This window comes from Xiphias gladius, chromosome 21, assembly GCF_016859285.1.
Source record: "Xiphias gladius isolate SHS-SW01 ecotype Sanya breed wild chromosome 21, ASM1685928v1, whole genome shotgun sequence".
In the NCBI taxonomy this organism is placed as follows: domain Eukaryota; kingdom Metazoa; phylum Chordata; class Actinopteri; order Istiophoriformes; family Xiphiidae; genus Xiphias; species Xiphias gladius.
Genome location: NC_053420.1, coordinates 2,557,541 through 2,581,113, shown reverse-complemented (window position 1 = coordinate 2,581,113; position 23,573 = coordinate 2,557,541). Strand labels below are relative to the sequence as shown.

The 23,573-nt window shown below is 46.3% G+C and overlaps 1 protein-coding gene across 1 annotated transcript in view; it reads right to left on the bottom strand.

Moving 5' to 3' along the window:
- Positions 1-4,041: 4,041 nt before the first annotated feature.
- LOC120807162 (dedicator of cytokinesis protein 3-like) overlaps positions 4,042-23,573 on the bottom strand; it is a 117,241-nt gene continuing 97,709 nt past the window's right edge. The window contains exons 28-54 of the mRNA XM_040158897.1: positions 23,310-23,404; positions 23,110-23,185; positions 22,347-22,447; positions 21,251-21,309; positions 20,799-20,947; positions 20,563-20,648; positions 20,324-20,350; positions 19,354-19,449; positions 18,789-18,849; positions 18,448-18,541; positions 18,210-18,358; positions 17,446-17,532; positions 16,903-17,007; positions 16,462-16,603; positions 16,010-16,176; positions 14,874-14,960; positions 14,220-14,399; positions 13,463-13,546; positions 12,359-12,475; positions 12,048-12,157; positions 11,238-11,319; positions 10,582-10,663; positions 9,940-10,058; positions 9,243-9,330; positions 8,926-9,045; positions 7,124-7,209; positions 4,042-5,926 (exon numbers count right to left, since the gene is read on the bottom strand). Of these exons, the coding sequence (XP_040014831.1) occupies positions 5,240-5,926; positions 7,124-7,209; positions 8,926-9,045; positions 9,243-9,330; positions 9,940-10,058; positions 10,582-10,663; positions 11,238-11,319; positions 12,048-12,157; positions 12,359-12,475; positions 13,463-13,546; positions 14,220-14,399; positions 14,874-14,960; positions 16,010-16,176; positions 16,462-16,603; positions 16,903-17,007; positions 17,446-17,532; positions 18,210-18,358; positions 18,448-18,541; positions 18,789-18,849; positions 19,354-19,449; positions 20,324-20,350; positions 20,563-20,648; positions 20,799-20,947; positions 21,251-21,309; positions 22,347-22,447; positions 23,110-23,185; positions 23,310-23,404 (3,336 nt within the window). The 3' untranslated portion in view covers positions 4,042-5,239. The remainder of the gene's footprint in view (positions 5,927-7,123; positions 7,210-8,925; positions 9,046-9,242; positions 9,331-9,939; positions 10,059-10,581; positions 10,664-11,237; positions 11,320-12,047; positions 12,158-12,358; positions 12,476-13,462; positions 13,547-14,219; positions 14,400-14,873; positions 14,961-16,009; positions 16,177-16,461; positions 16,604-16,902; positions 17,008-17,445; positions 17,533-18,209; positions 18,359-18,447; positions 18,542-18,788; positions 18,850-19,353; positions 19,450-20,323; positions 20,351-20,562; positions 20,649-20,798; positions 20,948-21,250; positions 21,310-22,346; positions 22,448-23,109; positions 23,186-23,309; positions 23,405-23,573) is intronic.

The following is a 23,573-nucleotide window of genomic DNA, read 5'->3' as shown; positions in this document are numbered from 1 at the left end:
CACTAACCCACCCGTGGCCTCTGCAGCCTTCGTGCGTTTGCAGTTTGACTCAGACGTGCGAAATGAAGGCAGGCAGAATCACGGCTGAGTCAATAAAACATTATCGTTTAATGTTTGTCATTAATCATGAATCCACAACACAGCAGTTGGTTTAGTGAGTAGGAAAAAAAAAACGTGAGTATTTACACCTACTGCCATACACGTCACAGTTTATACCCATGCTAACACAATAAAGACTTTTATATACAAGACGTACTTATTAGCATCATTTTACAACTCACAATCTGGGTTTGATGCAAAATACACAAAATAATAATAAACCTCCCCTCAGCTGCCCTGAAATGATCAGAATCATTAGACAAAAGGAACTGGTATCGTTTGCTGTTGTCTAGGTTTAAAAACAGTTTTACATCAGAAAGTACAAGGCAAGACAATCACAGTCTACATGTATACAAGGTTTGCCCTTTATGATCGGTATAAATACGCTCCCTCCTCGTTTATGTACACAGAAATCCACCCGTCTCCCCCCGTGCACTGAACAGCAGCTCTCCCTTCACATTCCCTCTCTTTTCTCAATCAACTGCGGCACATTTTCACACACACACACACACACACAAACGACAAAGTGTCCCGTGGTTTTAGTGTCCCGCCACGCCCGCTGCAGGTCAAACTGCGCCTCGCTGAGACAACGTCATCTCCTCAGACTGTTTCACAGACACAGAGTCACGCTGTGTACTTCAGCTTCGGTCAGCACAAGAAATCGTCCCTTGCCTCCTATTTATTAGGACACTTTGCTTTTGTCACGTTTACACCAACCTGTAGCAAATATCCCTCCTCAAGCACGAAGGTTGGAAGATTTTTTATTTTTATTTTAAATCAAACACCTGGGTGAAACTCCAGTAGTTGAAGAAACAGCTAAATAATGTTTGCTTTTCATAAGGGGCTTTGCATAGTTTATCCTCAACTGACTGTGATTCTCTCCAAATGAATTTAGCGTTTGTTTTTTTTCAAAGACCTCTTTACACTGGAGCATTGAGTTTATAGGCCATTTTATTTAATACATTTAACGCCGTCCAACAATCGGCTTATTGATCGGCCTGGAACAGAATATCGTGCCCAACAACTCCTTCTCCCTCTTTCTAAAGTGACAAAAAATAAATAAAGAGATAGAAGTTATTCACAAATTTCCAGCGTCACCCACACGGGTGTAGCGTGCACTGAGGTGGACTCCTGTCAAATACTGGAAATCCTCCTCTGACCTGTCCGTCATTAATGAAGTGGACCGGATAGCTTCAACAAGCAGTGGTGGAAAGTAGCCACGTACGTTTACTCAAGTACGGCGTTAAAGTGCAGTAATCAGGTACTTGTACTTTGAGTATTTTTAGTGGAGTAGAAGTATAAAGGAAAAATGTTGTACTTTTTACTGCACCACATTTATCTGACGGCCTTTAGTTACAAGTGACTTTGCTGATTCAGATGAATACGAGGAAACGTGCACAAGTGTCTTTCAAATGTCTGTCGCAGAAGGAGCTTTGTCACTATCTGACGTAAAGGCAACGAACACCAGAGAGCAACTTTGCTGAGAAGACAGCGCAGCCAGGAAAGCATCCTTTAGATCTCTCAGTGAAAAGACTCGGTGCCAGCTGAAGGAGAAGTAAAACTAAAGTAATAAATCACAGTATCTATTGCCCCAGAGACAATTTTCCATCAGTTCTCTTTTCAAGTAAAGATAAGTCATTTTCACTCCTATAACCCAGAATTGAAACTCCCTTTTGCTCCTCTAAAAACAACAAAACCTAATTAAGATTCATTGTTAACGCTGTATGACCTCCACATGCAAATCCAGTACGTTTCCACGTAAAGTGTTATGCTAAAGTATTGAGCAACACTTCCCCCGAATCACACCACATTCCAACCTCCAGGCCGATCCTAACATTTGTCTGGGTTGGGCTGCACGAATCGTCCCGCCTTCATTTTTAACAGAATTCAAACCGCAGGCGATTTCAGACACAGTTTTCATTAAAGAAACAGAAAAGTTACGCTAAACAGCAAACGACCGACTGGTGACGACCAGACGCCAGAACGGCAGCGGGGTTTCTGTTTGATGCAAATGAAATCGAGAAGGCCAGAAAGTGACGTTACTCATATCAGAGCCTCACACCAGCAAGGCCACGTCGCTGAGGTGACTTTAGCACTGCATAAATCAGAAGTTACAGTGGGAACGCTGGGAAATCCACGGCCATAGACCGCATGAGTTTTTACAAACTGAACCCAAAAAACCGAGGAGCCTCGCCCTGTCGGCCGGTGACCAAATATGTCTCTCCTGCACCAAATCAATCCGCCACCACAACCCCATAAATGGCCAAGCAAGGTCTGTGTCCAAAGGGAGGGATGAGTTGACCAGTTCACCGCTACAGGTCTGAATAAAGCTTCAACTCCGGGAATAATCAGAAACAGACAAAATTCACTGTCAATCTGGAAACACTCCCAACACAGCACCCTGCTCTGAACCTGCGCTGAACAAAAGCTCTTCGTGAACTATATCTTCTTCCTTCCCTCGGGATAATTCCTGATCAATTTTATGGTGAATAATCCGGGGAAAATGGACAGATCTGTCCCGTAATAGTGGTTACGCAACAGTACTCGCAGCGGGAACAACCCAGGCTGAACTAATGACATGACAATGGCTGCTTTTCCATTTAGCGTCCCAGCGAGCCAGGTGAGCGAGCCAGCATGCAGACATTCAGGAATGCAGCCATTGTGAATGTCATTAATCAGACCTGTGCTGTTGGTGCTGCAAGGTGTGTCAGGCTAGCGGCTGTCAATCACACAGCCACATCCAAGCTGTGACACAGGGAAGAGCTTTGTTTCCGCGTTTGGACCTTTTCTCTGCCTCCGACTGAACGTTTCACAGCTGTTTAAAACCAATCAATGGACGCAGGAAATAGAAATAATAACCCAGCGGTCGGCGTACTCTTCCCTGTTGCTGATGGCAGAAACACTGACACACTCAAAGGACTAACACTGGTCTTATTCTGTATTTGCCCGCGAGAAGAGAAAAGAACCAACAATGAGTTAGTGCGTCTCTCAATACCTTCCTCCTGGAGACAAATCTATGAAAAACACCTCACTAATGTATGGATTCATCATCCCAGTGCTGGGTAATTTCCTAAACCAGCTGGCAACCGTATTTTCAGCAGACATCACTCAAACAGGAGGAAGTTTGTAGCGTGTTTGTTGTGGACTATTTTCTGCCGCAGACGAATTCACTCCCACGTGCTCTGAAGCGAGTATTTACGGCAGCAGGACGGTGAATGCGGGATCGAGCGTCGACAGAATATCACCAGCCTCCTCCTTTAACATCGCGTTGGTTACACATTCAGGATTTTGCGTTTCCTGTACCTTGGGGGCGTCCTCGAGAATATGATCCGGCATCCGGTGAAAAACACAGTGAGCGTTCGCAAATGGTCGTGACAGGACCGAGGAACGGTCGTTGAGGAATTAACAGCTGTTCCCAGTTCAGTTGTTCTCCCATTTCTTACAACAAAGGAGAGGAGCGATTGGGATTGGGGAGCGATTTCAGCGTGACAGTGTGGGCACAATGTGAGCTGGTGGCCAGAAGCGAAAAGTCTTACGTTTCCTTTTAAGCAAACAAACAGACAAAGAACTATCCTTCACAGTCATTCTGTACTCGTATCACCCAGATTCTTGCAGCTTTAACATCCTCGGTGGTTTAAGTGGTTGTGTTTCCTAAACTCTAAAGACATCGGTGCACACCCTTCCTCCAGTGCTTCCTGTTCCTTCACCTCTGTGTCTCTGTGGGAGCTTTCATTGAATGAACATGCATACAAAACAGTACCCTGATAAAAACCATTACAGTTCATTACTTTCATTTAAAAAAATGGCAAAAAGTGTATATTTATTATAGTTAATATTCATCCATCTGACGCCCTGAACACATTTACAGGTTCTTCCCTAGAACTCGTCCTCAGCTAAAAACAAAGAAACCAAAAAAAAAAAAAGTCCTCTTCAACATCACACCCTCGGTTAAAATAATTTCTTTACCCCTCACTTTTCCGGATGCAACATCAAAACCTGCTAGTGTTTGCGTGCGAGGCGTCGTCACGTCCTCCTTTTAAACAAGTGCACATCATGTATCATCGAGCAGCTACTAACGGCTCAGGAAGCCATTTAACTTGCATATTTCCACGTAGGTTTCGCCTTCAATCAAAAGTATAAGGATTAAATATAAATTATATACCTTTATATACTGTATGATATTTATCTACAGACTTTGATTCTCGTGTTGGAAAATATAAATGCTTCTCGGCTCCTTTGTTGGTGACTGATGAAAGCGGCGTCTTTCAGTCGGCATGCTGTCGCTCTGCTCGCGTAAAAAGAAACACTTCCGCCAACGATCTGCTGATCCAGGAGAATCATGAAGGGACGAGGGTTCAAACAGATGCGTTTGTAGCCTCAACATGTTATTAGGCTTGTTGTTGACTCAGGTGGAAGAGCTAAGCGTGTAGGTCTCGTGTCTTCATAATTACAATTTCTTTAAGTTTTGCTCTTTTGTTTTCCGTCACACGACCTCTTTACCCTTTATGCACCATCTAAATTCTCCCAAACCTCAGCACAACCCCTAGTAACCGTCACGGCCTTGATCAAAGCCTTGCTTTGCTAAAGTGCTGCTTGTCTTAACATCGTCAGAGCGAGGTATCAACAGGATATAATCCCTTTGTTATTTGTTTGGATTAATGGTATCAGTGAAAATAAAAAAACCCCAAACTAACATGAGATCTGTGCAATTTCAGTACAGGTGCCAGAATTTAGAAATGCTTATCGATGGCATCGTCGTGAGGGGTTTAACGAGACGGCTGAGTAAAAGGTTTTTCTTAATTCAACTGGACAAATCAAGCTTGATGTGTTTGTACAAGGTTTGACACGAGGATGGAGATTTGGTTAAAGGAGAATGTTTTTCAGGTGTAAAGGACACGGAGCTGGCTGGCTGAGGATGGGACGTGAGAGAGCAGATCCTTTTAACCTTAACTTTACAGCCTTTTCCTTTAGTCGGGTTATTGGACTGGGACAACTGGGGGGAATCTGACCGTTTCTCTCAACATCAGTCTTAGTTCGGCTCTTGCTCTCGCTTCTTTCTCTTTTCTTTCTCTCTTCTGAAAAGAGTTTCTGTTCTGTCTCTTCAAATTCTGCAAGTTTCTTCACATCGCCAGTCGCCGTCTTACTCCTCACTGATGCCGTGCTCCCACGCCACCTTAGCTTGCTCATCCTTGGTTGCTGCGATTATGGGCTGGGAGATCTTGCGTGGCATGGGCCGGGGTGCAGGAGGTGGCGGAGGTGCGGACTGGGTGTTAAGGGGGTCTTCTTCGGGGATACACCCCTCTCTGAGGTAGGGTTTGGGGGGCAGGGCTGGAGGAGGCTCGTGGAGGTGGTAGAGAGGCGGGTGGTGGGGGATGTAGTGCGGGTGGTAGTGGTGGTGGTAGTGGTGGTGTTGGGGGTGTGGCAGCGCATCCTGCTGCTGCGGTTGCGGAGCTCCGGCGGAGGTGGAACCCTGGGGCTGGATTTGGCCCCCCGCCTGGGCTGGGGTGACTCCTCCCGGTGCGGACTGGCTGCGGCAGGGTAGGGGTTTCGCTCCGTCCAGGACTTCAGAGTCAGAGATGCTATATCTGACGGGCTGGTAAGGCGAGTCGAGGTCTTCCTGGTCGGTTGTCCAGGCCTGGCTGCTGGGGACAGACTCCAGGGTGTCCGTGCGGCTGGCTGGGGGGTCGGAGGCGGAGGCCGGGCCTCCAAAGTTGCTCTCACTGAGGGAGGAGACTCCAGAACTGGCGCTGCCTGACAAGGTGGAGTTACTGCCATCCAGGATGGACTGTGGACTGGTGGGCGAGGCAGGTATAGGGTGCAGGGGAGACTGGAGAGAGAGAGAGAGAGAGAGAGAGAGGGTTGGGGGGGCGCAGAGAGACACATGAGGTAGATTTATGCAGACATGTACGCGAGATGTGTGCAAGAATTTCAACAGGTCAGTTTCTATGCGCATGTTTGTAATGTGAGGATCTTTTGACTGTGATGGATCAGAAGAAAACTAAAACGTGGCTAAATCAGCAATTAGTTCATGAAAAAAAACCAAAAGAGGCATAAAATGTGGCCGAAAGTGGCATTAATAATAATAATAAGCCGGTTTATTTGCTTTAACCAAGCTGATGGCAGCAGGCCAATCTGTATTTTGTTTTTTGTTTTAGAAATTAAAAAAAATTTAAAAAAAAAAAGCGTGTAAGATTTGGTCAACATCTGGACTAAACAGCTCATGATGCAAACACAGATCACGACGGACCAGAGCTCATATACGGCACAGACAAATCAGGGAAAGAGCAATCGCTCTCTGCACACTCTGAAACCTCAACGTCCGGTTTCTAAAAAACTAAAAAACTATGAAATAAACTAAACCTGTTAAACTAATACATTACTTCATTGCATGTTTCTGAAAAGTACAGGAAAAGCAAAGTAAGAACTGAACAAATGTCAAATACGTTTGTTGTGTTTAGGAATCCAAGTGTCAGCAGGGACATCGGGGAAAGGACACGAAGGTTAAAAACTAAACAGAACTGGAAAATGGACAGAAAGCAGGACGACATACAGAAAAGAAGAGGAGTGTATCAAAAGGGAGAATAGGGAAAATTCCTTTGCTGACTGTGGATGTTTTTATCTTTAATCTTGCCACTACCTGCTTTTCTTGCAGTAGAGCAAACCGAAATTTCACCCTTCATCTCGACTACACCCTGACATGTTGAAACTCAGCCGTGAGCAAAACATCAGAAGTAAACTGGGATTGTCTTCGTCTGACATTTGTTCTCGAAGCGATGGTCTGTGGTTCGATTTTAAATGAAAAGGCTCAGACCAAAGCTGTTTTTCACTCAGGGTCATCCTGCCGAAGTTACTCGGAGACAAAGAACAGTCAGTGAGCTTGTGTGTTGTAAAGTTTCCTAATCTTGGCAAAACACATAAAAATGGGCACAAAGAAATGCACACAGATAGTAGCGTGCTTTTCTTGGGGGGTGCAGACAGACCGACAGACAAGCAGCAGGAGTGAGGAAGAGGAGGAGGAGGGTACCTTTCTTAAGGAGCGCGCGGGGAGAGCTGGAGGGAGGTCGCTGACCTGGTGGTGGAAAGCGTCAAAGTGCATCGACAGGTGTTGCCCTACGGGGGGGACACAGCAGGACTGACTGAGAGAGATGCACACGGACACGCCTCAGACCAGAGAAGAAGAGGAGGGGGAGGAGTGGGGGGGTGGGAGAGGAAGGCCGGCGAGGAAAAAAGAGGAAGAGGACGGAGAGAGGGGAGAAAAGAGAGAGAGAAAAGGAAGTACAAGAATGCCGCAGGAGGACTGAACGGGAAAGGTTGGAGGAGAGAGGAGGTGGAGGAGTGTGTGAGGGCGGGGGAGGTGTTTGAACGGGGTCTTTCAGAAAACCTCGGAAATCCTTTAATTTTCACTTTGGGTATTTTGCTCTGACTCTCTACAAAATTTTCAACGTCTTTTAAAGGAGAATGGTCTGTATTGATAAACAGGAAGGTTAAAGGGTCAGTTCAACCAAATCACACCCTCAAAAAACACTTTCCCTCCTGCCCCGGGTGTTTACGAGCTACGCCGACAGCTCCTGATCCACCTCCGAACCTCGGGCCACTGGCCCACCATTTAGCGTATGTGTGAATGAAAAATCATTTGGAGCGCTCCAAGATTTGAGTAATTAGCTCTGTTTCCAGAAACAAAGTCCGGGTTGTTCAGGATCAGTGTTCCAGCTGTGGCTCTGGAAGGTTTCTCCTCAACTGATTAGTGCGACGGAGTCAGGTGGAGTTTCTTGTCTTTTCTTCAGAAACGCTGTTTTTGTTGCCGGCCAGAGCAGAAAGGCTCTCACGCGGGCAGGAGGTGGGTGGCGTGGGTCCGGCAGGACGTCCGTTCCCGTCCGATGAAGTCTTCTGGGACCGGTACCCGTTCGCTGTATATCGCCTCTCTATCTGACATCAAATCTATACACGGGTCACACATAGACAAGCAGCACAACACATGGAAGCAGCTCACCGTCCCGGTACAGACCGGTCACACCAGTCACGTCATGTGAGGTATTGATACATGATAGAATCAGCTACACACATTTATAAGTGGAGATGACAGGACAGGGGAGTTTCATTTGATGTTAAATATTTTTTAAAAGCTGTCATTTAATGCAGCATTAGTAATGCGTTAATATAATGGTTGATTATCAGTTTTTCGAAACCCTGCAAACTCAGCGTTTTGTTGTTTTTCGGGGAAGCTGCAGGAGAAAGTAGTTGAAGATTTAGTGGAAATTTACTGGAAATTAACCCTGGAATCAAAAGCAACGTAAGAGAAGAAATGAAAGGCTGTAAACCAAGGTTCAGCCAAAGTAGACAAGGAACGGGAACAATAACAATATCCCACAGCTACGAAATTACACCAACACACACTCCGGCATACAAACACACCTCTGAAGGACCTGGGCAAAGGTTGGGCCACACGCACGTTAACACCATGCGCATACTGGAACACACACACACACACACACACACACACACACACACACACACACACACACACACAAGTTTACATGCAGAAATGTCAGAAGAAACGTTTCACACACAAACCAAAGAAAATCAACATCCACAAGTGTGAACACGACTGAACAAGACGGAGACAAACACAGAAACACGTGTACAAAAACACAGAGAAACACACCCACTGATCAGCCGCAACATTGCAACCAGTTACCGCATTTAATCTTTATACATACATACATACATATACATACATATATATATATATATATGTATAATGTACTGTATATCATTTATATTGTGGCAGATCAGTGTTAACACACACACTTTGCAGTAGTGTCATACCATGAGGCAGGTTGCGTGGGGGGACAGGAGGCGCCATGACACTGCCAACGTGGGCAGAGAGGAAGGGGAGGGCTTCCCTGGTACCACTGTCCAAACTCCAACTGCTGGGGGTGGTGAGGACTGGAGGAGGGGGGAGGAAGGGGGAGAAAAAGAAAGGAGAGGAGGATAAAAAAGGTTGGGAGATTAAATGAGGAGAGAAGAAAAAGAAAGAGGAGGAGGAACGACAGACAAGAAAGGAGAGGAGAAGAAGTGGACTGCGTTTTTTCGTACAATCTTGCACGCCGCGTACGTCTGTATGAGGGAGTCAGCTCTCCTACCTTTCTCAGCCACAGAGAGGTTGGGGTCACTGCAGGGCTTACACGGACCAATCACCTGATGGAACAGCGCCCGCTGGAAGTTCGCCGGCTGAAGAGAAAGAGGAGGAAGAATGCCAGTCATGAGCAGGTACCACGGCCCATTATCCCCCATCGGCTGAATTATAACGACGCAACAAAGGGTTACTGCCTCATTATATCACGCACTTCATCCAAAATCCCGCTGCGACAGTTAGACATGAAATATGTGGAAAGAGAAAATCAGCAGTCACATCACGTGGTCTCTATATTTCAATCCATTTAAACCTGAGTAACCTGCAGCCTCACTGGAGTTTCCACCGGCTCCGTGCGTCTTGGTTGAGTCAACAATTACTTGAGCTACCTGTCCAGCTCGAGATGAATTTATGGGTCGTAAGTGTAAATGTTTAGACTGCAACAGAAAGTGTCTTTTTCTCTCACTAGACTGATGGTGCCTGGTCACAGTGAGCAGTTGAACAGGTGGATGGATTTTTTTTTTTTGACCTAGGTTAGACATAGTGGCCCTGAGGCACGTCACCTTGCTTGTAAGTGCAAGTCACAATTTCTCGTCACCAGCCACAGACATCTGTCATAACTGACAGAGTTACGAACAAACACCGGTCCAGACATTGACCCATCGTCTCGACGTGACCTCCTTCTCCTCCCGTCCATCGCTCCGTACCTGTCCGTTCTCGGTGATGTTGGTGTACATCGCGCTGCTCGGCCTCTCCCTGTGCGGCGGCAGCAGCATCAGCATCTCTCTGTTGTGTCTGTATTTGTCTGGCAGAGAAGGTGAGCTGACTGCGAAGGGACAGAGCGGAGAGAACATTTAACAGGAAAGAAGTGAATGGGAAAATACCGACAAACTGTTGATGTCAGTGAAACTGAAAGTCAAATAAATTCTCTCGATGGCTCATCGAGAGAATTAGCCTCCTGGTAAAATATTTTTCCAGGCTGCAGTAGCGGGCGGCACCGTTGCCTCACAGCAAGAGGGTTCTGGGTTTGAAACCGCCGGCCGGCTGGGGGCCTTTCTGCGTGGAGTTTGGAGGTTGTCCCCGCCCCTGAGAACGGGGGTTTCCTCCGGGTGCTCCGGTCCCCCACCCCCACAGTCCAAAGACATGCAGGTTAACTGGTGACTCTAAATTACCCGTAGGCGCAAACATGAGAATGAATGGCTGTTCGTCTCTGCGTGTCCGTCCTGGGACAGACTGGAGACCTGTCCGGTACCCCGCCTCCCACCGGCCGGGACTGGCACCAGGCCTCCCTATGGCCGCGACAGGCGGGACTAATGGATGAACGCATGTTGTACTCGTTGCGTGCTCACCTCTGATGGTCGAGGGGGCGGAGTTGATCATCTGAGAGGGGGCGGAGTGGGTGGAGCTAAGGCTGGAGGAGGAGGGGCTTGCCTGCAGAGAGGAAACGTGAATGCAGTGCAAATCAGCAGCACAAACAAAACTTACGCAAAAGTTGGCCTGAAAGTAGTGATATAAAGTCTTACCTGTCTTTCCTGTTTTCAAGCAAAGAAATTAGAGAGCAACCTAAAATACTGCAGCCTCAGCAAGTCTTAATATCGAGCTCAACAGCCTTTGCCTTTAAGAACGTATTTAAAAACGGTTTATTGATATTTCAGATATTTTATACAAAACTCTCATTGTCCTGTGGGTCAATAACTACTCTAACTGGTTTTACTGCTTCTGCAAATCTCCAGTTCACCTTGTTGAACAATTATTTTCAAACGATATGAATTCCATCATCTCAGTGCTCGTCAGTGTCATCTAATCATATTTACTAGTTTTGCAACGTACATCGATTTGCACCACTGTTCTTCTTTATTGTGTCACAGGTAAAACTGCCGTACATCTTTATTTTTAATTCCATAAAAACACAAAATCTTAACAAACAAACTTGACGACTTCCTGTTGTAATTTTCTTGGAACGTGTCTTTTTTCATTAGCCCTGACAGCGTGGAGATCCACTGACCTGCATGCGGTAGAAGTCCTCGGGGTGCTCCACCACCATGCCGTCAGTTAGGATCAGCAGATTGCCAACGTTCCCCATCTCACTGGAGTTGTGAGAGGAGAGAGAGGAGAAGTTGCGCACCGGAGTCAAAACAGCTATGGGACTGGGATGAGGGGAACCAAGGGGGTATAGTGGGGAAAAAGAGGAGAGGGGAGGAAGTTGGAGGTGGAGGAGGAGGAGGAGGAGGAGGAGGAGGAGGAGGGGAGGAAGGAGGGCAAAGAAGAGAGAGGGGGGGGGGTGTAGAGGCTCAGGGAGAAGAGGAAAGGAGGGAGGAAAAAAAGGACCAGGCAAGGAGCCATGCAGAGTACATCAGAAGGAGGAGGCCAAACAACAACCAAACATGCAGCAAGTGATTTGGTGGGAATGAGAGCGATGCAGGAGTTTGCAGCCAAGACCATGCGAGAAACGAGAAGGAGGGTGATGTGATGGGGAAAGAGAGAGAGAGAGAGAAAGAGAGAGAGAGAGAGAGAGAGAGAGAGAGAAAATGGTAGAACTTCAGAAAGCATGACGTGTGCAGTAGACAGCAGAAGATACCGTTTATTGTGTAAAATTAGCGAAGATCGCGGATGAGAGACGAAGCAGATGGGATCAGTGAACAGCGTCGTGAAGAGAGATGGAGAAGCCAGTGAGAAAAAGTGTGTGTTGACTGCTGAGTGTGATGAGCATGTGACATTGTGAGAGTATGAACGGACAATGAGGACAAAGCAGAACGTTCTCACTGGTGGATAAATGTGAAATCTGTCTGTGTGTGTGTGTGTGTGTGTTGCTGACCTGTGCCGGTGCATGAGTTTGAAGCTCTCGGGGCTCATGGGGCTGTGAGAGGCCAGGATCCCTCTGGGGGTGTTGGCTCCTGAACCGGCCTTGTCTAAACCAGGCAGACCCTGCAACGCCACATAGAAACACTGCTCTGAATATTCACACTGCCCTCGCATGTATTTTGTGTGCGTGAATGGGTGTTTGACACCGAGAGCTCAAAAACCTACGAGACTCAAAAATTTAAAAACAAAAGTGCCCTGCAGTTTCAAAAGCTCTAAATATAAGAGGCTGAAACGCTGTTGGGGTGAGAGTTAGTCAGCACTCACGTGGCAGAGGCTGCTCCTCATCATCTGGAACTGATCGATCAGCTTTTTGTGCAGGGGGCGCATCTCTGGGTGCACCAGCTTCTCGTGCACTGCCAGGCCCACTCCTAGGATGTGAACCTGTGGGAAACCGACAAGACGTCATTGGTAAATGTCTTCTAGCGTGTGAAGAGAGTGGATCCCTGAGCTGTCTGGAAAATCTCTCCACTACGGCCCCCCCCTGTGCGCCCCTGTGTGGGCGAACTTCACTGTAAATAGTTAATCCCAAAGTTTTGGTGACTGCCCCGGCTTTTCCCGTAGTGCCAACACCAGGCAGAATTTTATGCTTCTGTGGGGATAAGAACGCTGTAATTTTACTGCCACCCATCCAACACTTTATCGATTGATTATCGAAAACCTCAACGCATAAAAAACTGAACGCCTCCCCGCTTTACTGACTAAGCTGCTCCAGTAAAAGGTGGAGTCAAATATTATGTGTGTGGTAATTGAAAGGAGCAAAACCAGATGAAAACAAACGATTATCATCAACACACTTTAGATGTAAAGAACACAATACTTGACATGACAGCAATGCATCTACAAACACGTGTTAAACACAGTTAAAGGATGAACTCGATATTTAGAGTTTTAAAGCACAGATGTGACCACACTAAAAGCATTCGACTCATTTTACTCTTAATGAAGATCCTCAGTGTTACAAAAAGCTCCATGAATGGAGTGTTAATTGAATAGTTCGCAGTTTTGTAAATGACAGCATAGTTGGGACGTTTGGTTCAGTATGTTGAGCCACTGCACCAGGTCCGTAGTCCGTGTACGTTCTCGGTGTCTTTAGTTTGGCAGATAAGTGAATGCATGAATGCTTAAAAAAAACGCTTGGTGCTGACTGTATTTAAGAGGAGCACGTGTCTGAAGTGGTTAAAGTAAGCCTCAAGTTATACATTATATCTCAAGAGACATCTTTACAACCACCGGTCCGATTTCTATGACATTTAGAGGTGATCCCTCTGGGATTCTCGACTTGTCCCCTGCCGAAGTCGGGTCAAGCCCCACCTGTGCTTTCAAGTGCACGAAGAGATTACAGTTCAATATGGGTACATAACGTCCCACCTGCTCCTGCATCAGGTCTTTGAGCTGCGTGATCTTCTCTGTGTCCTCAGGGTGGCTGGTAATGTACTCCTTGTCGAAGAAAGCCTAGTCACGAAGAACAAACAAACGCACAAGCTCTACAACTCTGCCAGAACATCGTTGTGCAAATTACCAAATAACTGAATGCCTGTACAGAAGTCGTGCTTTTTTAATATTGGGAGAAGAGCAGGAGCTTCAATAATAACCCGTAGGTATACTGAGCACTGTCAGAGAACAGATATTTCAATAGATATCCACCACAAAGGGGTTTTACCCCAACTCAGCCCTTTACCCAGCAACGTTACCGCCGATAACTGCATCAGTGACCCCCCATTGATTGGGAAATTCGAAACGACACCATGCAAATGCTGGATTCTGTGTGATGCACACAGAACTCCGGGCGAAAAAGTCTAGATTTATGAACGTGTCTCATAAGTGGATGTGGTTTAAAATCACTGTACGGGATTAGCTGGTTTACTGCCTTTATAAAAAGGAGATAAAATGAATAATGCAATATAGAACATAAATAACCTAGTAAACATTCTCACAACAGTACAGTGGTAAAATACTTAATGTACCAGTAGGAGTTCTGTTACATGTCGATGTTCAAGTTAACTACTTTCCCACAGGGGTTTGCAGTTTCGGGCTTTTCAAACTAGCTGTGAATGTGACTCAGGCTCACAGGAACTGATGAGCACGGTTAACATTTGACATTTTTGCGCGAGACTTTTGGTCCGACCTCCTGGTATCTGGCGATGCCGCCGTTAACGGCAGCGTCGATGACTCCGTTCAGGGTCATGCTGAGCAGGTTGATGTTGCCGTGCAGCTGCTTGTGCTGGTACTGGCCGATCAGAGTCCGCAGCTCCTGGTTCTTGTTCTCCACCACGGAGATGGCGTTTTCTAAGGGGCTCACCTCCACCTGAGGGGGAGGTGAATGCAAGGTTACAGGTAGAGTTTACTGTCATTCTCTCCATATACAATACTCACTATAGAGGGGAAAAAACTGTCTTCCATCAGTGCTACACTGCACACAATTACAGTTTCATTCTTTTAGACGTCCTGTGTACGACGTTTTCTTTTGCCGTCGTTGTTGACTTTGTCTCCGACGTCTCACATCCTACCACTGCTCATGCTAACCACATAGTTTTTCTCCCTCTTTGTTCAGCACAAACTGCTGTTGCTGCTGACTTGAACCTAAAACCCCTCATTTCCTGTGAGCTGCAGCGTTTAAAGATCTACCAGACAGTGAGTGCTCAGGACAGCAAATGTGAAGGCTTTTCAAATTTGTGGAGCGAGTTTCTAGAGATAGAATAATTATTGGCCAATTGTGGGAAAATGTTACGTGGGTTTTATTATGCCATTCAAACATATGGAGATTTTTCGTTTCACTCACCAGCTCTCTCTTCTCCACCTCGAACCAGCGTGAGATCCCCGGCAGAGGGTGGGTGAGGATCAGGGTGGTCCTCTCTATCCAGAGACTCTGAAACCCATCAAGCAGTAAAACAGACAGTTGGGTCTGAGCATCAGCAGCACTCAGGTCGTTCAGTGTCCTCAAAGCGAGACAGTGAACCACTGACATAACGCAGAAAAAAAGATGAAGGTTTTTTTTTTCAGCACCAACTAATCGGTACCTTGTCAAAACTGAATGTGTCATTCGGAAATGTTTGGGCGTTTTTCTTTATTATTTAGCAAACCACAATGTAAAAAATGTCAGTGAAATCAAGAAATGGAAATGAATTTCATCCAGTGACAGTGTAAGCAAACCACTACATCTGTCAAACAAACAAAGCCATTTGGATGGCGACATTTAGAGCCTTGTGGGGGAGTTTAGTTTCCTGTGTTCTGCTAAAAGATCACTTGTGGCACAACTATGATGAAATACACTGCGTGTCGAAACTGAAAGAAAAAAAAGTGAAAACTTGCAGGTCCACTTCACAGTTGTTGGGATTTGAGAAGTGTGCGCGTTTGCTCCTTTGCAAGCTTCAGCGCTACAGTTACCCTCAACACCCTTTTCTCAGCTTGCATGCAGAGACGTTTCCGCGGATTTATGGGGGGGCACGGGACCAGCCTTAAGCATTTTATCGTAAAGTTGTTGTGTATTAACCTGCTCTATCTTGTCTTGAGGCAGAAGCATAATTCCATCTTTACACTATAATGTACTGCACGGGTCAGATTTGGTGGGAATTCTGCAGTGTTTTATGGCAGTTCTTCAATTATGTTTGGTTCTGGCTGGTTTTAATTAAAGCATCTAATCATGGACTGAACTAGAAAATGTGCTCAGCAGAGCCCAGACCTCCGCCGAGGCCAGCGTCAAACAATGTACACCAGACTTCAGAGGACATTTAACCAGCTGTACATTAGTCTTTGGAAAGGGTTACAATATAATTCTGTCTCTAGAGCTGATAGATATCTAATGGCAGGAGAAAAAAAACACTGACCTTTTTTCTTGACAAACAGAGAGGTGTGAACTGCATTTTAAAAAAAACCCAATTTAAAAAAAGAGGAATGGCTGAATTTTTTCCAGCTCACCTTGAACTCATTGTCACGGTCTTTGGGTCCTTTGTGGAAGGGTCGGTCGTAACGGAAACGGCGAACGTTGTTGACCCGGTAGAAGCTCTTGATGCGGTCCGGTACCCTGTCCATCTGGAGCACGCTCACACTGTCTGGTACCGGTGTTACTGCATAGATCTGGAGGTCTGAGCCAGGGGGGGGGGCTGGGTCAAAGAACTCACACTGATTCTTTTAATCATGCCCTGATGTTCCCTTTATGTCCCTAAAAAAACTGACCTATATAAAATCCGTTCACACACATGCAGAAAACAGCACGGTAGTGGTGTTTATAAGAGATGTCATAGATCACCTGTCTCTCATTCTGTTTCATGTGATCATGTGAAAGACGTATCAATATTCCAATCAATCAGTCATTATTGGAGGAACATCAACACACGCTCTTAAACACTTTATGTTTTTGTGGAGGATACACTGTGCATCACACTGCAGAATGGCCTCGTCCGGCTGATTGGGGTGCTGCATGGCAATGGCTTGTGGGAACTCTCCCAGCATCCTTTGCTGGAAGGCCTCTAACCTTTCGTAGTCGTGGCCGCGACAGACAAACTCTTTGTTCTGGAGTGGACAGAGACAAAAGCAAAAACAAAGAAGTGCCAGCTTTTCTGAAAGTCTTCCTCGTGTTGACGGTCAGAATATTTCTGGGGAGATGAGCAGGAAGTTAAGTTTCACAATACGACGTTTAACTCTACTCACACATTGAAGGGCACAGACGCTGCACGGGCTTTACTGGCTGATAGGCCATCGCCTTTTTGGCCTTTTTCTGTTTTACTAATTACGTTACTTCAGAGAAAACCTTTTAGACAGTGTGCCTGCATGGGTAAGCCCTTAAAAAAAACGACAAGTGTTTAACTCACTCTGAGGAAGAAGGGGAACTTCCTGCCGTAGAATCCCACCCTGAAGAACTCTGGCTCCAGACGCTGCTGCTCCATAATGTTGTCATAATATGCTGCCTCCATTTTCTACACACACGCCACGGCGGGAAGATGATGATGAGGACGAGGCAGAAGTCATGTTCACATTGCCTTTTCTTACTAAACTCATAACTTAAACAACATAAATTGACTTAAATATATAATATATAATATATAAATAGTTGCTTTGCTGTCAGTCAACAGAAACCCTATGCATACAGAACTCACAACTACAGAATTACTGCAGATGCCAGTGCGAGACAAATTAAGATTGTGCTGTCATATTTCCTTTTTTTAGGTCCTTGTGCGTGCGCCCTCAGAAATGCCCTCGATCATGTCAGGAAATGCTTTTCGTGATAAACTGAGGAACTTGATAGCGGTGATACGGCTGCTGTCTCACAGTGTGAAAGGAAAACCATTGTTCTCGGTGGGTGCAGTCACTGATATGACAAGATACCACAGTGTGCAACGTGTCATGCAGCTCACCCGTATCCAGCTGAGACTCTGGTAGTCATACAGAGATTCGTACTGGAAGGCCAGCTCCCTGCAAAGGGGTATACCGTACTCCCAACACTGGAGCACGCACACACGCACACGCACACGCACACGCACACGCACACGCACACGCACACAAAGACTTCCTTAGTGTGGTTTTGAGCAAACTCGTGCTGATGTTCTTCGCCCCCCCGTCCGTTGCTCTGAGTCCTCAGACGGGTTTGAAAATAAGTGTGTAGGTGAGAACGGAACCGTCATCCCACACCTTTACCCGGCTGATCTAGTGATCACCTACCGGAGGCGTGTATGTCTACACTGCATGTGTTCCTGCCATAGTGAAAAATACAGAAGACCAGCTGGCTGGTCTGATTGATCCCGCGGGGGGGATTAAACTGAAGTTAAACCACAGCAACAGCATTTCTCCTTTGTACTGATCAGTTAACCTCCCCAGGTGAAATAGACCGAGCCGTGAGTTAAACTGGTTAAACTGGTTAAAATGGATGACTGCCATCAGATCACGGCTTCTCCTTTTGCCTGCTGTGAGTGACCTCAGTATATACGAGGGATGATACGATGTGGAGAATAACGGACAGACTTTCCCGCCAGCATGTCTCCCTCACCATCATGTACTATCGCTTAAGTGCACATCCGTTGCCGGCGTGCGGGCGTCATCTCTGCCTCGCCACGGTTAAAGCAGTGTACGACCTTGAACCTTAGCGCCGACTGAGTCTACGTGTGTGCGCGCGACCCCTTACCTTTCCCTTGTTGAAGTAGTGGATGACCTTGCGGCAGAGCCCCTCCTTGCGATGCCACTCCGTCTGAGCAGGGTAGTGCAGGAACTCCTTCAGAGGACGCTCGTCCCAGTGCAGCAGCTCCCAGTATAACAGCAGAGTGAACGCAGCCTCTGTAGGTACGGGTGCAGAGCGACAGTGGTGTTTTAAACGGTGTGTGTGAGTGTGTACGCGATAGTGTGTCTTTCTGTGTGTGCCGTACCGGTGTAGTTCTCCGCCTGTAGATGCATATCACACAGCTTGTGGATGTAGCGGATGTACATCTCCTCCTTGTTGATCTCTGACTTGTAGAAGTTCTGAAAAGACACGAAACAGACACACAATGTAATTTCTGCGTTCGGACACATAAAAGTTCTCAATCAAAGGTTGATTATCTAAATCTGCAGATCTTCAGCATGCCGGTGGTTTTGATCCCAACCTCATCTAGTTTATGAGGCCCACCAGGTATAGACTAGTACTGAAGGATCTGCAGATTGTTACGATAAACTTTTGGTGAAAATCAGCAGGTCGGTGAGCAGGACATCAGCGTCACCTAAATCTTACCAGGAGGTTAACGGTGCAGCCAATCTTCTTGTTCTCTGTCTCATCTCCCTTCATACAGTCCCTAAAGACAAGTTGACAAACAGCTTTACAATAAAACACTTCAGTCCAGCCTCTGCGGCGCTGGCCTCTGTGACTCAGTGTTTTTTTCCGCAGAACGTTTCTGTCATCTGCTTCTCTGAAAAGCTGATACGTGCTCCTAAGGTCTTCTGTCCGTATTTCAAGATAAACCGGTGTCCGGCACAGAGCTGGACAGAAGAGTTTTAGTGACTCTCTATTTCAAAACAGCACGATCATTGTGTTGTATCAACAAAAACAAGGTCTCCCAGGAGTCTTAGACGCTGCCACTCTGTCAGAGCCTCATGGGAGCGGTAGTTGTCGAATGTTACCAACATAATAATTCTTTTGGCTTTGTCAAAATGACAACACATAACATGCCGACATGTTAAGAAAACCGCCACTGAAAATTACTAGAAAATCAATTCTGTAGGACAAATGCGAAAACACATTTACGTTATATGTGTTGAGTGTGTGTGTGTGTAATAAGTTGGAGCGTCACGGATGTTACCGGTAGTCCAGCAGTCGCTCCATCAGCCGCGTGACCGAGGTTACAAAGGAAATCCCCGTCTCCCTCCACGTCTCCTGCTCGATCTTCTCCAACAGACTTCGAAGAAAACGGACAGAAATTAGACGCCGTCCTGTCATTTACAAACTGGTCGACTTGTGCTTTGACTCTGTTGCTGTTGCTGAAGGAACAACTCTTAATTCCTTAAAAAGGGATTCACATTTTCACCTGAACTGACCAAAGCACAGTGGTCCTTTCCAAACTGAGCGCACGCAATGACCCCGCAAACTGCTGAATGTAAAAACATGCCTATGTACATGGGGCAGGCTTCCATTTTCAAGATCATTTAATTTGGCCACTTGGAGACGCGGTGAGAGTGAAAAGTAGTGAGGTTCGTGTAAAACTGCCCCAGAATAAAGCTAGTTAGTAGATCAGAGAATAAACAGGGGTTAGAGAGCTCAGATAGTAGCAGGTTCAAGTTTGGTTTATCTGGATTCTTCCCTACAAATATCCTGTGAACTAAAAGAAGCAAAAAGGTGTTTTAACAAGTGAACAGTGATCTGTTCGTAAGCAAGAACTGCCCGTCTTGTTAAAACCCATGAACAATGTTTTCTGAGCATGTTGTGCGGTTGTGTTCTGTGAGTTCGTATTACCACGAGGTGTGGTGTGATAGGGAGCTTGGTTTCAGCAGATGAAGAAAGACCAGTTGAAAGGGCCCAGGGTTTTAGTTTGTCAGAGTAGACAATCCCCTGAGACAGGTAACTACTACACTCTCCATTCGTACTCTCACCCTGACGAAGCTCTCAATCGTTTCGACCACTGTGCAGTTTTCAGGCGTTTCAGCTTTTTGTTTCGCAGCGGTCTGTTGCAGCGCGAGATGCGGCTTTTACGGACACAGAAATCCATCGTACGGATCGTCACGATGTTTAAAAAGGTAAATGTTATGTCCCCCTGTGTGTAAGTGATGTCGTACCTGGGGTAGGGCCCAAACAGCTGGGTTCTAGTCCCGCAGCACAGAGCAAAGCAAACACACGAGAGCAGTGTTAGAGCAGGGAAACTGAGTTAATCTGTGTTACCAAAGAGAGACAGAGCAGCACAGGATTCAGACTGGTTTCAAATCAGCGGCAGACAGAGGTTAGAGGCAGACACAACACAGGGAGGGCGACCTTTGTGATCGACACTGTGAAGCAAGTGTCTGTTCGTGTTGCTTACAGCAAACCGAAGAGTTCCCGGTAGTTCTCGTCACCTTTCCCTTCAGAAACCAAACTGTCCAGCTTGTCAATCAGCTCGGCCTCCACCTGCACGCACACACCAAGACACACAAATAAAGACTGGCTTCCTCCGTGGCCTCCCTCGCCTGATCACAGTCGTTTCTGAACTTGCCATTGTCCACAGGCGATCATGTGAAAGATGTGTCCCTCCAAGTGTGTGTGTGTGTGGTTGTTTACCTGTTTGAAGTTTCCATTCTTGCGTTGCTCCCAGTCCATCATGTCATGGAAGATGGGAATCATGATGTTTCGGACCTCCACCTGAGGGACCAGCGTCACTCCCAGGAACGGACCGATCATCCCGGGGATGAAATGGATCTTATTCTCACCTACAGCCGGTGCACATGCATCAGTTCGTCTTCAATCAGTCAACCGACAAATCTAATCTGCGTGCAATTCAACCATATCGGGAGAGGAACGGAACTGGTGCACAGGGTATTAAAGTGGACTGAGAAATTAGATTTCGGGAATAGAAATTACTGTTATTCTTTTGCCTGGCAGAGATGTTAATTCAAGAGCATGGGGACTTCAGTGAGGAGAAGGTCTTGCAGCTACTGAAGGTTAGAGCGTGGCTGAAGTTAAGTAAAGGCATGTAAGCTAAACTCTCTGGAGAGGTGTGGAGAAAATCTTACCCAGGTTCTGCCACATGCTGAACAGCTCATAGGTCATCATCACTCTCATGTCACCATACCTGCGGATTGAATAAACAGAAAACAACCAGTGAAAATCCCCGTGTCACAATGCAGTCCTTCACTGTAGAGTCCAGAGCTTCGGACCTTTGGTGTCAAAGAGGAGCCTTTGGATGAAAGGGTTCAATATAGGTCAAACTACCGTTTCCTTTTCGTGGTGGTTAAAGAAAAACTAATCTGGGAGATGGTTTAGGTGTTAGAGACATTTAAATGGACTATTATGTAGTTCATGTCTTGGCTCGGCTGAGGCAAGGATGCATGAGAGAGGCTAAGGGAGCTAGAAAAAGGAAGAAATTGAATTCACTGAAGTTTATTATTTATTTTTGTTTTTATTTTTTCCCCTTTTTGTTCCAGTGTGGTTACATAATAAAGCATCGAAAGAACCAGAAAAACATCCACTGAGGAGATGGTCACTACTTTAAAAACGGGGGTGTTTTCTGGTGCTTGTAATGTTTCCCTCCATTCAAACGTCCCGCGTCAATCCAGGCCGTCACTCTTTGATCCGTACTGGTCTATTTCTCCTCACGTTCACACTTCTTGAAATGTGGAAACTCAGTAGAAGATGTGGGAACTCCTAGTGCCTGGGGAAGTTCATTGACTTTGTTGTCTAGGGCTCACTCATTCCTTGGACTATTGGGTGGAATAAGCCCAACGGAGAGGGAGAAGAGCTTCCCTGGAACAAAGACGTGTTCCTACAGGATTGATAGCGTAGGTCGCCCAGTTTTAAAGGGCTGCCGAACTTCAAAGATGAAAATGGGCTCTTCCAGCTTCCGACTCTCAGCGTTTTAGCTGCAGACAACAACTCTGAGGACGACAGAGTGGGCAGCCAAGCCTGTATGAGTGTGTGTGTGTTAACACATATGTCTTTGTATGTAAATGTGCAGGTCTATGTTAAGAGGCATTGCTGTGTCTCTGCTTTTTTGTGTGTGTTTGTCACGGTCTGTGATATTTCTGAGTAGGAATGTGAGATCAAGAACGAACGTGTCAGGTACTCTGTGGTGTCTTATTTTTGTTTTTTTGTTGGTGCACGGGTTCTTACTTGTCCAAGACCTTCTTCCTCTTAGCAGGACTCAGGTTTTCCAACTGTAAACTGGGCTGGTTGATGTAGAGGACCGCCAAGCTGAAGTAGGAGTTCCACACCTGCTCACACACACACACAGACACACACAAACTAACGTTAAAGCATATCCATACGCGATGTATGGATATGGATACGTAGCCTTTTCTTTCTTTACACGCTGATCTCTGCACACACCTTCCCTCAATCAATTGTGAAGTGTGTGAAAGTAAATATGAAACAGAAAATCCGAGCTCCGCTCATTCATGATGATTCACTGTTTCTTCTCCCAGTGGAAAACAAGGGCATTGAGCCCCCTGGGATCACATATTTCTCCCTCACGCAATCAGCTGGTTCACTTCTTGAGAAGTCGACGGTTCCCGGTCCTCCTGTTGCCGCATGACTGCCGGCAGCCTGAGGTCTTCCAACGGTTTTCAGGCTCAGTAACTACTCTACTGTTAGCTGAACCTTATGTGCGTCAGAGCGAGGATACGCTTAAGGTTATTGTCACAAAGCAGTGTTCCGCTTTACACTCATGGTGCAAGTGAATCATGTTGAAGCAACAATAGGAGATTAAGAGCCAATTTCTGTCACAAGTGAGAAGAGGAGAACAGAAAAAGTCCTCTTCTAAACTCAGTGGACAGAGAAGCCTCAGACACCGGTGGCGGCTTGATTCACATCACAGTTACCATGTGGTTTTGTGGGTGTGTGCGTGTAGGACTGTTTCTCGGTTAAAGACACGTACCTTAAAATCGAATTCTGCCTCTGTGAAGTTCTTGTGCAGAGCAGGAGACAGATACTGAGCCGTGGTCAGGATGATGCTGCAGAGAGGGAACACACACAGAAAGTGCTCGGGAGTCAGGGCAGCTTGAGTGGGTGATACGTGCCAACGCTGTTAGATGTGTGTCCCGGCTGTCTGCGGAGGGGGTCGTTTTTATGGCTTACTTGCTGGTGAGGAGCCTCATGACGTTCCAGTCGCGGGGGAAAATACTGAGCTTCATCAGATTTCTAAACACACACAGAATCTTCAGCAGGAACTCCTGGAGACGGAAATTGAGGCGATGAGGGGGGAAGAGTTTGAGCGTCAGTTTCTCTCAAACAAAATTCAAAAATGTCATTAGGAATATTTACCAGTAAGGTTCACACTTAAGTCTAGAACCCAAGTTTCACCCCTTAGGACATGATTGTAATACTGCGTTTCAAGCTGTA